This window comes from Epinephelus lanceolatus, chromosome 1 (genome assembly GCF_041903045.1).
Source record: "Epinephelus lanceolatus isolate andai-2023 chromosome 1, ASM4190304v1, whole genome shotgun sequence".
NCBI lineage: Eukaryota > Metazoa > Chordata > Actinopteri > Perciformes > Serranidae > Epinephelus > Epinephelus lanceolatus.
In genome coordinates, this window is record NC_135734.1 from 21,917,252 (window position 1) to 21,933,141 (window position 15,890).

General features: G+C 41.2%; 1 protein-coding gene across 3 annotated transcripts in view; it reads left to right on the top strand.

The window, feature by feature from the left end:
* The window catches only part of tafa1b (TAFA chemokine like family member 1b), a 146,474-nt gene extending 136,189 nt beyond the window's left edge, over window positions 1-10,285 (top strand). Inside the window, exons 4-6 of one of the 3 annotated variants that reach the window (XR_004501696.2) lie at window positions 275-399; window positions 2,084-2,175; window positions 3,372-6,563. Coding sequence is in view for 1 of the 3 variants with exons in the window: in XM_033627567.2 (XP_033483458.1) it covers window positions 275-399; window positions 8,896-8,913 (143 nt within the window). In the remaining 2 variants the exon portion in view is untranslated. Of the gene's footprint in view, window positions 1-274; window positions 400-2,083; window positions 2,176-3,371; window positions 6,564-8,895 lie in introns of those variants that run through there. The other 2 variants (XR_004501695.2, XM_033627567.2) reach the window with 2 other exon arrangements.
* Window positions 10,286-15,890: the final 5,605 nt, after the last annotated feature.

Consider the following 15,890-nt stretch of genomic DNA (forward strand, 5'->3'; position numbering starts at 1 on the left):
TTGGTTAGTATTATCAGTATTTATATTGGCATCTGTATGTGCATACATGCATACATACATACATAAAATAACACTATAATACCAAGTACATTATATTTTGGTAGTTTAAATACAAAACGTAATATAAATATTTCTGTACACCTATATATACACACATACACACATACTTGGCCAATGAAGCCCATTCTTATTGTGATTCTGACAGAGTGTGTACACATGTGTCTGTGTGATAAACTAACCTGCCTTGTTACATGTCTGTGCTCACCTTCCCCAGCGTCCATTGTAATTGGGAAATGGTGGTGTGAGATGGAACCGTGTCTGGAGGGAGAGGAGTGTAAGACTCTGCCTGACAACTCTGGATGGATGTGCTCCTCTGGGAACAAAATCAAGACTACAAGAGTGAGACCTCACACACACACACACACACACACACACACACACACACTTCAGCCTGCATGCACAGACCTACACTCGCAATGCACAGATGCATACGCCTGATCTGTATATGCTCTGTGCTGTATATGCACATTTAAACCAGACTATGGCTACACAGTGTCCAAAAAAAAAACCAAAACAATCATATTGAAATTATTCTGACAGATATTGCGATTGCAATATGAGTTATGATTTTAGTGGGACTGGTAGATTTTGCGTTTCATTTTCACTGAAAATGTTAAAAATAAATAATATAAAAATGATGATGATGTCATTATTTGCTGGAGACTGTACCAAACAAGTATGATTTGTAGGCCAGGGCATCTCTCTAGCACCACAATGCTTAATTTGTATATTGTAACACATTTTACCTCTAAAGTTTCAGCTCCTGCGATTTGGATATTGCACATGGTCATATTATGATTTAGATAATAATTTGATTAATTGTGCAGCCCTAACCCAGGCACACACAAACATATCAACGTGTTCACAGAGGCACACATTTTCATAGAGTATGTGCCCAAATGTCAGACAGGTTTCACTTTACAGTTCAGCCTCTCTTCTTGGACTTTAAATTACTGGAAATAACAGGCGGCTGTGTTTGAATACTTTGATTAAATGCTTTAACAAAGCTTCCCTGCCAAATGCCTGCTTAATTTTTAATTAATCTTCTGCCATGTAACAATCAAACGAGCGCAGTGTCAAAGCTGCGGGTTAAAAGGATGTGTCACACTGTATAGAGAATACTTAAAAAGCACATCTGTGCCCTCAATATAACAAGGTGGACTCTGTTAGGTGTAAGCAACCTATCTAAGGGCCCATAGTAGTAAAGAACAAACATAAAGCAGGCAGTAAACAAACAGGTGGGCTCTGCCTCAGGCCACACTCCTCTCAGAGATAAAGTTAACTGCCACTCTCCTTCTCCACTGCCTTTTGGCTCTGTAAACTGACTCCGAATGCGGCATGCAAAAATAATGAAGGGGAGTTAAGTCCTCGAAGCCAGCAGTCCAGCACTGTGTGACAGGTTGATCACCCGATTTGTATTCATTTAATTGACTCACCCCCCTACACCTGCTCGCGATCAGCAAACCTCCTGTCTTCTCTTAGAGCTTGGTGACAATGACTTTGAATAGAAGCAGAGACTAATGTGCTGGTAGGGAATGAGGGAGCAGCCAGTGAAGGTTAGACCACACGGGGCTTCCCAAGGTTGTTCTGCAGATTTATATGTCAGCAGATAGACATAAAGCTTTCACTGGACCCCTTCACAGACACCACAGGCCCAAAATTTTCAGAAAGAAGTTGATCGAATGTGGTCTTGCCATCCTGTCAAGGTAAGGTGTGGTACTTGGTTCACTCTAAAGAATGCATCTCTAATTCTCAATTCAGTCCTTTGCACAATTTGAAATAAGTAAACTTGAAAACGTGATTTTCTTTATATAACAGATTATATATATTTTTAAGATACATTAATCAAGATTGTACATTTCTGCACACAAGTGGAGGAGGAGCATTAATGCATATCTATGAGTAAAATGGCTTTGGTCTAATTTTATTAAAACCTGAAAAGAAGAGGGCCAAAAGGTCAGGCCGGAAGCTGCTTTTCTACCCAATACACACGTGTCCTTTTTTCTTGACCCTCTCTTTGCAGAACACCCAGCCATACTCCCCTTTTTAGCTTCCGGAAGCAAAATGCAGAGGATGGGTCAACAGAAATTGAGCTGCATTCTTGCTTCTGTAAAGGTTAGTCTTTTTCTCAAGCTGTTCTTTGTTTTTGTTTTCCCGTCTCTCTCTCACACACATCACTGTACTGCACTTGAGTGTCGGGCGGTAGAAGTGGGACCAACTCATGTTCAATGACTTCTCATTAACCCAAATACTCATGTGCGAAATAATCAAGTGTGTGTTTACATGCTGTGCATGATTAGGCAGGCGTGACACAAATACTGAACGCACCGCCACCCACTGTAAATATTTATCACTCCGCACAGGCAGCGCACGCATAAATAAAAAGTACAAATTTTCATGTAAAAGATACCTAGATGGGTAAACGTGCATGTGCTGCAGCACTCATGGAGTACTGTAGAAACACACACACACACACAGCGCCAGGTCCACCCCTTAGCAGAACCCTGCTGTCTGTGAACAGTGTAATGGCAGGATCAGTTGCACTTCCTTTCATTGCCTCCTTTGTTCCATGTCCTGTTTTTGCTATCGGCCACTGTGTGGGCTTGATTACAGTGCCTCACGCAGGTCTGCCAATCCCATTAGTCGCTAATCTGTGACATGCTACTTGCTCCTCTGTGTGTGTGCTCGTGTATGAACACACATGTTTGATGTGTTTGATATGTCTGTGTGTGTGTGTGTGTGTGTGTCTGTGTGTGTGTTGGTGTGCGCGTGCTCACACGTTTGTGCACAAGACCCCCGGGCAGGTCTCTTCCCTTTTTCGTTGTGTGGCTTCTTATCAGAGGCCACTTGATATCCTGATCCCCCCTCTGAGGTCTTGTTGAAGCAGCTATCAGCGCACAGCATAGCCCACAGGCTACATGAAAGGCCTTTTTATCCTGCACTCTGCTCTCTTTTTTAATCAACATTCCTCATTCACCTGCCTCTCAGGCCAAATTGCCTCATTTGTATTTGTGCCGTCACAAGCCAGCAAGCTCACAACACAGCATTGTTTTTGTTTGTTTTTTTTGGGTTCTTTTAATTCTCAGCCGTTTTTATTTCACCTGCAGGTTTTTCATTTTGCTCTGAAAAGTGTCAGTGAAGCACAATAAGGCAGGCGGACACACACACACACACACACACACACACATGTTCACGGTTAAAAAGACTCCATTGCCATCTTTCATAAAAAAGGGGCATGAAAAGTAAGAAGCCAAAACAAAGCCAGTGCCTGACACCCATGTTTCTTCTTTTTCTTTCTTTATGTCTTTCAGAGAGGGAGCCCTTCATTGCCTGTTCTGTAGCAGCAGACAAGGCAGGCCCTTTTGTTTGTGGAAGTCACAGTGAGAGCGAGACTGGGGAGCATCTTCCAAAAACACTCGCCCACCATAGATCTGCATTACCCGCTCTGCTTACTGAATAGATCAATCCATTTCTGCTCCCTCCGAACAATTATACACCTTAAGAGAGACAGGCAGAACGAGCGGGGCTGTAATGAAAACATCGCCTCTCCTATTCGTTCTTCTCCCCTGCTTTTCATGATAGCGAGAAGAATTATGCTCATTTGATAACCTCACTGTTAGTGTGGTAGATTGAATATGAATTTGTCATCAAGGCAGGAATGTCATACACACGTAATACAATCCTCATCAGGCATTCAATGAATTTTAATGGCTTTTTTTTTTTTTTTTAGTTGTTTCACAGTGCAACTCATGTACAATTGTATTTTTAAACTGCATAAGGCCACAGCATTTCTACTATGGAGTCTGTAATTGTTCAAATCAGTGAGTGCTAAGCATTGAACTCACCACCATCATTCACACTTTGCAGTGTGTGTTCCGTTCAACTTGTCTGGCATGATTTACTTGCTGTTCAGAGATCCACATGTCCCTTATTAAAAGGAGCAGAGGGGCACTTTTTCAAACAAAATAACACACTGTGACAGGATGTAGCCCATCTGCGAGACAGTTTCAGAGCAAAAGTGACCTGCCAGCAGACGCATCACCATCTATAATTTGTCAAATCGGGAGACCGCACGCTGCAGTTGATCAAAAATGAACTCAGAGCGGCCATGCCACAGACAGTTCAACTCCACCGACAAATCATCTGTTCCATCTCTGTGCTTGACAACACCTCTCCTCCTCCTTCAGTCCTGTATAATGTCATAACAATGATAAACATAAAACCATACACAAATGGTAAACAGTGTGTCATTTGAGATGAGTAATAAAATGCTTTTTAAAAACGTATGAAATTATGAGCCGACAGATGCAGAACACGCTGCTAAGAATGGCCAGGTTGACATTTTATACAGTTTTAGGGGGAGGAGGAGTGCTACTGATTAATTTAAACCCATTTTCTTTTTCCATTGTCAATGTCACATTAAATGGATCTTAATGTATTTTGTTGTCTGAGTCTTCTGTTTTTAGAAGGTGCTGTTTAGTGCTGTTTGAAGAGGTTTCTCAGCTGGCATGATTGATTTGTTCAGCACTAAACAAGAAAGGGGGGAAAGGGTAGGCTGTGTTTGCACTAAATTCTTTTGCTAAGGCAATTGTCCTTGGCTCCTTTTACTAACTGAAGACTGAGTAAATTGCAATTTAATGCAGCCAGAAAATTAGAATGCAGACGGCTTAGTTGCCAGCAAGGATGGGATAGGCAGGAAATCCTTGAGCAATCCGCTGCTACCTGCTGCACTGTTCATTTGAAGAGACAGAGGACAAAAAAGAACAGAGGACACTTTCAGTCACACACACACACACACACACGCACGCACTCACACACACGCACATGGGTGGAAATGACAGCATTTGCATACAACCCCTCTTCTCCCACTAACAAACCTCTGGTGGATTGTTTCTGAGATGGAGAGTGAGCCGTAATGTGTAACCTGTTACTGCTCTTGTTCTGACAGAGGTCATTCTTTGCTATAACATTCTGATATGTCGTTGTACAGTAGATGATACAGATGCAAATGCCGGACAGATGAGCCCAGAGGATTACTGTGTTTAAGGATCAAAGGGAAAAAGGGACCCAATCCGTACAGAGAGAGACACTGTCAAAAGACCTGGAGGTGAAATCAACATGTTAAATCGGAGACTGTGAAGCTATTTAGAGCACACCGGGGAACAGCTGCCATACAACTAGCCTAACTAAATAAGCATGATGTAGTCAGCAAGGGAGTGCGTCAGTGCTGCTAAGGGTTTCCTTAACATCAGGCTGAGAGACAGCTCATTTTGACATCTGTCTTAACAAGTCATTCTGTCTTCAAAAAAACATTCTTTGAATAGAAAGCTGCCAGTGGGGTTCCACTTGTTTCTAGTGATGCTTCTATTGTTTCAGGAACTTTCTAGAATCCGTATCATCAAACAAGATAGATCTATTTTAGTAACAGGAAATGTTTAGAAATTATTAATCTGCATCAAAAATAGAAATAATATGCAAGTAGTTGCCCACTAACCACACTCGCATAGTCTGGCCTTTTCGAAATTTAATAGATTTCTGGCATCTGATATTTAACACACTTACTGTAGGACAGCTGTCTGGAGCCCCACTACCTGCAGCACCAAATTCCCACTGACAAAGCAAGTTGTTTAAGCAGAAGCGCGCTACCCCCCCCCCCCCTAAAAAAGAGATGGCGAAGTAGATTCTCGATTACATCAAACTTGGAGGAGTTAACAGAATTCATTTGATTTGTGTTCCTATTGTTTGTATGCCTCTTCATAGACCACTTCATTCTGACATCTTAGATATGTCATTGTTTACTGTCCATAATACTGGTGTAAAAGATATGAGAAAGAAAGAAACAAAAATGATAATGGGCAATTATCTCATTAATTAATTCAAATAAGTGCAGACGTTCATGTGACAACATTCCTCAATCTGCACCTGGACTCACTTCTGTTCTGTGTTCTGGTCCTTGACATATCACCAGACTTAACTCCTCCACAAAGGCCTCAAATGTCTTTGAAATCTTTCAGCAGGTTTTTAAGATACTAACAGTCCTGCTAACAAACTAACATGACTGAAGACACACCTTGATTAAAGAAGTATTTTACTCCTGGAAAGATGGTTCCTTCCTAAAATTGGGCTGCCTATGCAGTAGAAAGACAAATATTTTTATAAATTGGTAAAAAAAAACAAAAAAAAAAAAACAACGACTGGCCAGCTCACTAACTGTAAAACTCCAAAGTACAGGCAGGCAGTCCTAAAATGGATCCAAGGCACTCCAACTGTAGTTAAAAATCCTTTATCAATACATTGATAAAGCAACGGGTTTCAACTACAGAGTCTTCATCAGGGTGTAAAATGCACTAGAAACAGGAGTGCAATTTAAGAGGTCATGTCATGCATGTCACATGATATATTGATATAGCCCTACTAGACAAAAACAACAACAACACATATGTACTATAAATAATTAACATGTTTGTAACAAGAAAAACAGTTCAATGCCAAATAAATAAAAAGGAAACAACAGTGAAATAAAATAAGAATTGTTGTAGAATATTGAATATATATGTATGTATGTATGTATGTATGTATAACTCATAATAACTCACAAAAGGATTTGACAGTAGGGTTACATTTAAAGCTAAATATTAAAAGGCAGGAAAACTTCATAGGGCTTACAAAGGATCACCTCCAGCAATATATATATATATAAACATGTCAGAATCATGTCAAAGAGAATGCTTTTTTTTCACATTACTTTTTAAATTGGTGCTACATGACCAGAGAAAACAGAGGAACAGGGCTGCAGTATTTGCTTTTGCTCAAGAGGTAGAAAACCTACAACAACTAGAATACACTGCACTACACCAGACCAGTAAATGCTCCCACTGGTGGGTGATGTAATGCAAGAGGCTTCCCCAAGAACAATATAGCAGCCGGCTGGTAACAAATGATCTTGAATTACAGTTAAACAGTGAGCTAAAATATGTTTCTGAAAACACTTGAGTCAAGAAATAGGCAACGCAGTAACAGAATTTTGGCTTGGTTGATCAGCACCAGGCAACAGGCAACAATATGGTGCCCACTTTCTGTTCACAAACTCTCATCTTACTGCCAAACAGTGCACTAAAATATGTTTCTGAAAACATTTTCGGTGAAAAATAGGCAATGCAGTAACAGAATCTTAGTTTATGTTTATGTTTCTTGAGCTGCTTCTATATTGTGTGTGTACGTGGTGGCAGGCAAAAATAAAGAAGCCCAATTTGAAGTTCAAGAAACCCTAGAGCCAGCAATGGCGACAATTTGAGCTAAGAGATGAGCAGGGATATCTGGACGCTGCAGAGGGACGCTTTACTGTAGTTCATTTACACAAACTGTCCATATTGTTATGATACAAAGCTGGTTGAAAATCAGCAAAGTGCCCTTTGAAGGAGAAAAGGCAGAGCCACAAATGATTTCAGAAAAATCTTTACGTATGTTGATTTAAGTTTAAAACTGGTGAAAGAAGTGCACCCCATTGGCAGAAAAAAAAGAGTTAATGACCTACATAATTTGCCAAAAGTAAAACTTTTTGTAGTGTATCAAATAAATCTGCCAAATCAGACTCAGTCTCACAACATTATAACTGCACTGCATTGTGTTTTCATACACGCTCATTGCTAAATTAAACCCAAATTATAATGCATGAGAGTCTCCTGCCTCTCTGATTGTTCTTTGAAGCATAATCTCCCAGTAACACACAATACAGTGGGTGAATACAGGTGCGCACGGTACCCACAGAGCGTGGTCAGTAAACTCATTTGGCGCTCTCGCCAGCATGTCCAACATATTGGCGCACTGAGATTCTCTATGTGCTACAGCTCACACAGTCCCAAGCATCATCCTATACAGTCAAATCCGCACACCTGGCTACCACCTGCCAAGCCTGCTGGAAATGTCATGGCTGTATTTCTTAGTTGAACAGGATTATGGGATTTCTAATTGGCCCCACAGTGTGCTGGGAACTTAGGTTTCCAGTCCAACTGCTCAATCTTAAAGCAGGTAAATAAGTGGAAAATGTGATGAAAGTGAGGTAAAGAAATATTCCGGAAAACAATTACATGCTTTTGCTGCATAGACGATCATAAGGGGGCAAGGAACTCAACTGTTGTAGACATCATGCACACAGTTTTTATCAAGCTCTAGGTTGAGCAGGATGCTGAAAAGAGGGATGTTCAATAGCAGTCTCAAGGTTGCACAATGTACCTTTGAAATGTGTCCTGGTCTGCAGCTGAGGCTGAATAAGTGTCCCTGAACCAGAGTCACAGAGAGACAGCTCAGACTCCACAGCAGGAGCCCTGATCCCATTTAGCAAAGCCAAAGTAATTTTATCGGGTTGGAGGAAAATCTTCAGTTGTCATTGGCTGGCTTGGTACGAAGGTGCACCCAAGAGTGGTTGTGGGTGTGGGTTGGGCAAGCTGGGGGTGTTGGGGATGTGGCTAAAATGGTCTGAGATAAAGTCAAAAATATCAATTTGTGAATCAGACATACACAGCATGGAAACACACCAGGGATTTTTTGTACAAAGAGCTTTCCAGATATATCCCAGTATACCTATAAATGCCAAACACACCTCCATTTTCGGTGCTGTTTCCACTCATATAAGCTGTCTGTTTTTAGTAGCAGCGGGAACCGGGAGGTGAGACGGGGCTGTACAAAGCCTCCACAGTTCAAAAGACTCCCCCTTGTTTTTGAAACACGCGAACGGAGCAATTCCTCTGGGTCTAATCCTCGCACACTTGTATGCCTTTGTTCTATCTAAGTGTATGTGTGTTTTCTCTCCCTTCCTCTTCCTCCTCTGTGTTGCAGATTCATCCCAGGACCTAACAGAGAGCTCCCATTGCAGGGCCGCGTGCCAGGCTCTTCCCTTCATCTACCCTTTCTCTTCCCACCGAACGGACTAAAACTATCACATCCACGGCTACTGACTGGATTACCTGGGACCACAGAAAGGATATCCACCCAGATAAAACAGCTTTGCTCGCGTGGTGCCAAGGATTTGAAACCAGACTAATCCCCTGTTTGATCAATGAGCCCCATGTTGGTGACTCTCCTCTTCCACACAGCTGTGGCCAGTTTCCGACCTACTCTCCCTCCGTTTCCCTCACTCTGTCTCCCTCTCGAAAACTGAAAAAAAAAAAGCTTAGCAGGGGTTATTTAGAGGTTGTTAAAACATTATGTGAAGACATTCGCCCTGCCTGAAGGTAAACCAGTTTAGGAGCTTACATGGACCTAAACATGGGATCGAGAGAACTGAGGGCAAAAGGAGGGAAATTACCTTGATATCCTTTTATTTCTGTGTGGAAGACATTTGTTTTTGACTCGCTACCCCCAGCAGGACAGCGTGGCTGTGACAACACTGCAGAGGTTTGGTTGAAAAACACTGGATTATCAGTGACGGACACCACTAGCAGCCTATGATGAGTTAATGAAGAATCTTTGTGAGGCTTTGGGATCCTCATGGCCTCACCTTCATCCTTCACAATGGACATTTTGACTTTTATTCGTGGGCATGCCCGATGTAAATTCATGAGCACTCCTTTTCTTTGTATATAAAATAATTTGTGTATATATACATATATAAATACATCACATATAAGGTGACAGATCCAAGAAGCTGAAAAATATATTTAAGACTCTATTAGGAGCTCGAGCCCCATGGTGGAATATTGATCAGCCACTGAATATAAGTACAGTTCATACTTACTCAGAGGCTGGTGTCTAAGTACAGTGTGTATAGGACTGCTTTGCAGTATGCTTGCTTTGGAAAAAGCCACAACAGAGTCATTAAAATAAGTATTGTTCACTTTTGTCATTCAGCAATGTCCTTGGTTAAGCCAGAAAACGCTTGTAGTTTTTGCAAAGATGAGGAAAACACTGTATAGAACTGCCTCACAAAAGAAAGCGGCACTAACAACAACCTCTGAGCTTAGGGCAGCAGGGAGATAGAGCAACAGCGGGACAAACTAGGACCATAATCGGACAGTTAGTGTCCATTTCTGCTGTGGAAAGTGGTCATGGGCAGCTGCTTGACTGTGTCTGTCGTGTAGATCTCCTTCTCACACACCAGAGAGAGATGATTTATTCAAAATGACAGTGAGAAAGTATTAGTCACAATGGAGAAACATACAGTTATCCCCCAGTAGATATAAGTACATTACAGGACAGCCTTATGAGAAATAAAAATGGTTTTCTATACTGATATGCTGTCTCCCATTCCTTCATATGGTAACTGATATTCTGAAAAATATTCCTCTTTTGGCAATTTGATATGTTGTAATATGTGGGTGGAAGATCTTGTCAGAGTTTCATTTATATGATATGTTAACATTGTGAAGGGAGTTTTTGCTTGAGTAAACAAGCAATCAACAACAGCGCAAGGCGAGTGTGAAAATGACTTACGGGCAGACGACACACACACACATGTGGTAAACACACAAACAAATCTGTGGTGCTTCATTTATACAATTCCCTTTGTGGCACAGAGGATTTATCAGAACAGCGCATTCAATTCATTCATGCAATTAGAATAAAGATTTCCAATATCAGTGCAGGCAAAATTCCAGATGATTTTCAATATCAACCTCCTCTCTCGGCTGATATGAGATTCGTTTCTTCTCCCAGTGGACGCACTAGTGTACATTCATCATTTAGGAATTTGGCTAGTTTCATGGAGCCCGGCGCCTCGCTGAGCAGTCACAGAAGGTATGAAAAAGACAGACGCATCAATCTCCCAGCGGTCTTGCCAGAATCGTGAAGGAATATGCAAAGAGAGAGGGAGCAAAAGCGTGTTTTTTCCTCCTCAATGAGCCGTTCCCGTCTTTGTTTTCTCATATCTAATAGGATTCACTGTCCTGCAGTCTTATTGAGCTTGTGCGAAAGAAAATGAGTCAGGGAGTGAGTTTGTGTGTGTGTGTGTGTGTGTGTGTGTGTGTATGAAAATGTCTCTGGGTGTTTTTTTTGTTGCTGTAAATGAATGCATGTGAGTGTGTGCATTTGTCTGTTTTACCATGCTTCTGTGTGTATTTTCAGAGAGAGTACCCAGTCTGTGAGACAGGCATCCTGCAACGGCGTACTGTGAAGATTATCCTCAAATTCAGTGCTTGTGTAGAAAATCAAGGGATTTCTCCCTCCCTGCTTATGCAAGTTCTAAGTGGATTTTTGCTTAAAAGGTGCTTGGGGATCAGAAATGGAAGAGGTGTTTTTTCTTATTCTCTTTTATGCACTCCTTAGCTCTATCCAGCAATGATAGAGTCGTGCTGTGGAGGGAGGTCCTGCTCCATTTTAGGCAGAGCAGAAAGGAACGCAGCATGAATAGATAACAAGGGCCAGTTCCTCCTCCCTCTCCGCGGTGCTGTGCAATCTCAGAAGAGAGACATCCATCAAGTCCTGCCGACCTCCCACCGAGACACAGAGACAGCCATGTCCACATCACACTGGACGGCTAATCAACGCCTGACAGCAAGGACAACCTTTTTCATACAGCCAAGACGTGTGCAGAAGACGCCGGACTGTGTTGTTTATAAAACTTGCATTAGTAACTTCCAAGGGTATCTCAAGTAAAACACAAACTTTTGCCTGACGTTGAAGTTAAATGCTCAGTTGCTTTTAGGAGCTTTTAGTGGGAGCCTCCACTCCCCTTTGACACCACTTCCTGTGCACTTTATCACATCCATATTCTTTAATTATTTTGCATAGCAACCTATAATTTGTGGAAAGGGCAGACTCCTTACCTGTGGGGGCTTTGCGGTCTATAATTATAGTCATTATGGGCATGAGTCACTGTGAATGTCGCATTTACAATTAACATCCACTGATGCTGGACAACTAAGAGCATCTCAAAATCATCATTACGCTCAAACTTAGTCTCAGTGAAAGCTGTTCAGCGACTTCAGGCATTATTACCAGAGGCTCATCTGCCATAAAAAGTAATGATATTAGACGATCTTATTTTAGACTAAATTCCTGATTAATCATTTTAATCACTGGACATAAGAATTGGGAAAATTGCATATCATTACACACAGCTTACAGCTAACAAGCTAACTAGCAAGTTAATGATGAATAATACTTTTCAAGATTACATAAGCCATGTTTCCACCAATCACTTTCAGTATAGTACCCTTAGATATCCCATGCGGATGTGTACCTACACCGGTTCTGCATTTGCAGTGTAGAAAGTACTCTCAATGCAGGCGGGCTTGTTACTTGCTGCTCCATCCAGCTCTTGTTGTATTTCCTTTTCACAGATGATGTTTGCACCTTACAGATCGTCCATGGAACGGGATCGCATGACACTTTCAGAACAAAAAAGACAGGTTGGAGGGATTAGAGCAGAGCAGGGACGATGCTCCGCCACTGTTTTTTCTGAGGAGGAAATAGAATAGTTTCCATCTGCATAAACTGGTTTAAATTCATATATTTTTTAAGCGCTTGAAGATCCACTCGTCACTAATCCATATGTTCTGCACAAGAGTCAATTAAAATAAACAGAATGGTCAGAATTATCATATTGAGATTGAGTATGTGCTGATTGATTCACTAGGGCTGGGCAATATATGTGCAATATATCGATATATTTTCAAACAGGATATAGATTTAGATAACACAGTTTATATCGTTATAGGGTCAAGTTGCATTATAAAACGCATACCAGTGTGCATCTCTCCTCTCTCACACTCTCCGCGCAGCTCCGCCCCATTCGCTCACTCAAAAGTTCTCCAGCAACGCTGAAAGAGACACAGAGCTGCTCCTCTGTTAAATCTGTTAATTAATCTGCAGTCTATAAGGTGCATGTGCTACATTAAATCAGTCTATGAGATGAATGAAATTACCGCAGTAGCACACGTACAACACACACGTCCTTTTCCACTGTCACTTTTGGCCATATCGAGTCAAGTATGCTGCGCTGAAAGCAGTGATATCTCGCCGACGACCCCGCTTCTCCCCCTCAAGCAAGCCGTGTGTGTTGTGAGATTCTACTCACCTCTGTCTGCAGGAGACCAGAGAGAAAAGTCTCTGTGTGTTCAGCTTTCAGTACTTTTGTAGCTTCTAACGGAATCGCTGTGGTTCAGAGTTTAGTTTCTCTTCTCTGTCCTGCTTTTACTTTAGATATCTGCTTTATTTTACTGTTTATGTTCGCTATTAGAAGTTGTGTGAAGTTGCTGCTCGAAAACAAATTTGTACATAACAAAATAATTGGAGACTTTTATTGAAGAATCATTAGCAGAACCTTGTTAGCAGCTTTTCTTCAATAAGGACAAGTCTGATAATGTGACAGGGAGGAAGAGTTGCACCTCTGAAAACAGTTCAACTCCAACAGGTAAACTTCTTTTACCTGCCTGTTGTGGAAAACACATGCAGCAAAAATAACAGGGGACTTTAGCCGTGGATCAGCTTGCAACATGCAACTGAACATGTAACTCTTTTTATAGAAAATACAGAGATATACATCGTGTATCACCATTCAGCCTGAAAATACCATAACGTGAATTTTTGTCAATATCGCCCAGCCCTATGATTCACAACATCAGCTCTGAGTAACATGCAAGAAAACTGAACTGAACTGGAGAGCTTGGTGAAAACGTGGCTTTAGTCATTATAAAGATCAAAGAGTTGATACAAAGCAGCACACTACTACACTTTCTCTAAAGTCTGCAACTAAACAGCAAACAGCACACCACTCCTCTGCTGCAACACCATTGTTTGTGACAAATGAACACACACAGTGACGGGTACACAATAAATCACTGTCATGGTCCCATGACACTGCGCCATGACCGCCAACCACGACTACTCTTGTCAGCGAAATGACTTGGCAGTCTATGATTGTCAGCAGCTGCCATAATGACAGTTTATTTCTCTGCTGTCTTACCATTTTCTTTACCTTATTTCCCCTTATGTCTCGACCCAAATGCAACAACTGGCCCCCGTCGGGGACGGCAATGTCGTCACAGACCAGCCTCACTGGGAGATTTCAAACTTAACACTGCCCTGTTAAACGGGGAGCATTTTAATAGCAGTGTATCCATGCAGCTGGACTGACGTCAGCACACAGGTTTCCATTTCTTGCCACTTGTGATGGAATGAATGAGAACTGGGTTTAAAAAAAAAAAGAAAGAGGGACCAGGTAGAGAAAGGGAGCTAATAATACATTGTTGTCAGCCTGAGGGGAGTATACAAACATGCAGTGTATATTTCAAGTCACTGAGATTTAGTCTTATTCCACTCCAACTGTACCTATACATCTCAAACATTACAGAAATGTACAGAAACACTCACTTTCAGTCATTTGTTTTCATGACCTTCTTATAGTGGTACACAGGGGATGTGGACGCCTCTCTAGTCACTGCCGATGCTGTGAGCAGTCTGCTGTTGTCAGAATGGGACCATAACACAACAGGACGAGGACAAACACACCTTCAAGCTTAAGAAGCTTTTACCTGTGAAATGTTCTATTTCATATGTGAAAACCAAGACGTGCATGTGTGTTTTTACATATACTGAGTGACCAGAAGTGCAGGTGCACTGTAATCTGACACAAATAAAACACACCTTGTGTCCTAGCATTGCATCGCATCACATCATATTGTTAGCCTTAGCATTTAGTGTTTTTTTCTGGTCTCTGGGTGTATTTATTTATGTATTTATTCATATTCAAATTATGTTTAAAATATCACCTGCCTGCGTAATTTGGGAAAAGCACATTTCCTCCCATTAGTATATTACTACATTTGTTATGTGTTCAGGTATAATAATAACCAGGGACAGGTTGTACTGGTTCTTTTTTATTTTTATTTTTTCTTAGCGGAGGTCAGATGAAATTTCATGTTGTCTGTCCAAGTTTGTATGGAGAGTTCACAACAACAGCCTGGCCTTCAGGCTGCCTGCCAGAGACAAAGCACTCTGCCGTCAGTCCAAACCTGCCCACACACACAGTATGATGCGGTGAACTTATCTAAAGTTTGGACGATGGAAAGGAAAAAAGTAGTGCGTTTGTCTTGCCTACACACTGACTGAAAAAGTTTTGCCATGTCACTGGGTTCACGCAACATCTCTTTCACTCTCTGGTAAGGTACCTGAGCTTCCATAAATGTTATTCTGAAATGCGAGAACATTTTCAACCAGTAGCACTATTTAATAACACCTTCAAGTCGTATCCCAGTCTTTATCTTACAACAGGTTTTGCCGCAGTATAGCGACAGTTCATATTTTATTTTATGCGACTCCAGTGACACCCACATGATTGCCAGTTTAAGTTGTCGAGACATTTTGGCCTGCTTAAAAGAGAAAAGAGGAGAAAAAAAACACTTTCCAGCTCACATATTTCTACAAAGGGAACATTTAATGAATTTAAACTCACCACCTTTTTCACACGAAAAACTGTTAAGATGAATGTCTGTGTTCATTCATTATCCAGCTCTGTCTCGTCTGCCCCTCACCGCTCAAGGACTTCTCAATGAAAGTCCTTTTCATTCTGTTGCCTTTGAAACTGAATCACTGTCCTTTGTCATTGAATATATCACAAAACGGCAAGCATGAAACCATAATCACAATAATTCATAAAAACTTGTGGATTTACATCACTAGAAACCTCACTTTCCCCAGAAAGATAATTAACACAATACAGACAATCCAGATCAGAGAAACTGTTTTGAGATGACACCGTTAAAGATCAAAATATTGTGACATCTGGCAAACTTTGAAATAAAAATAAAATTATACCACTTGAGAGGGTTGAGAGACATCAGCATTGATCATTTATAATAATACAATAATTAGCAGCTGAACATAGTGCTGGAGTT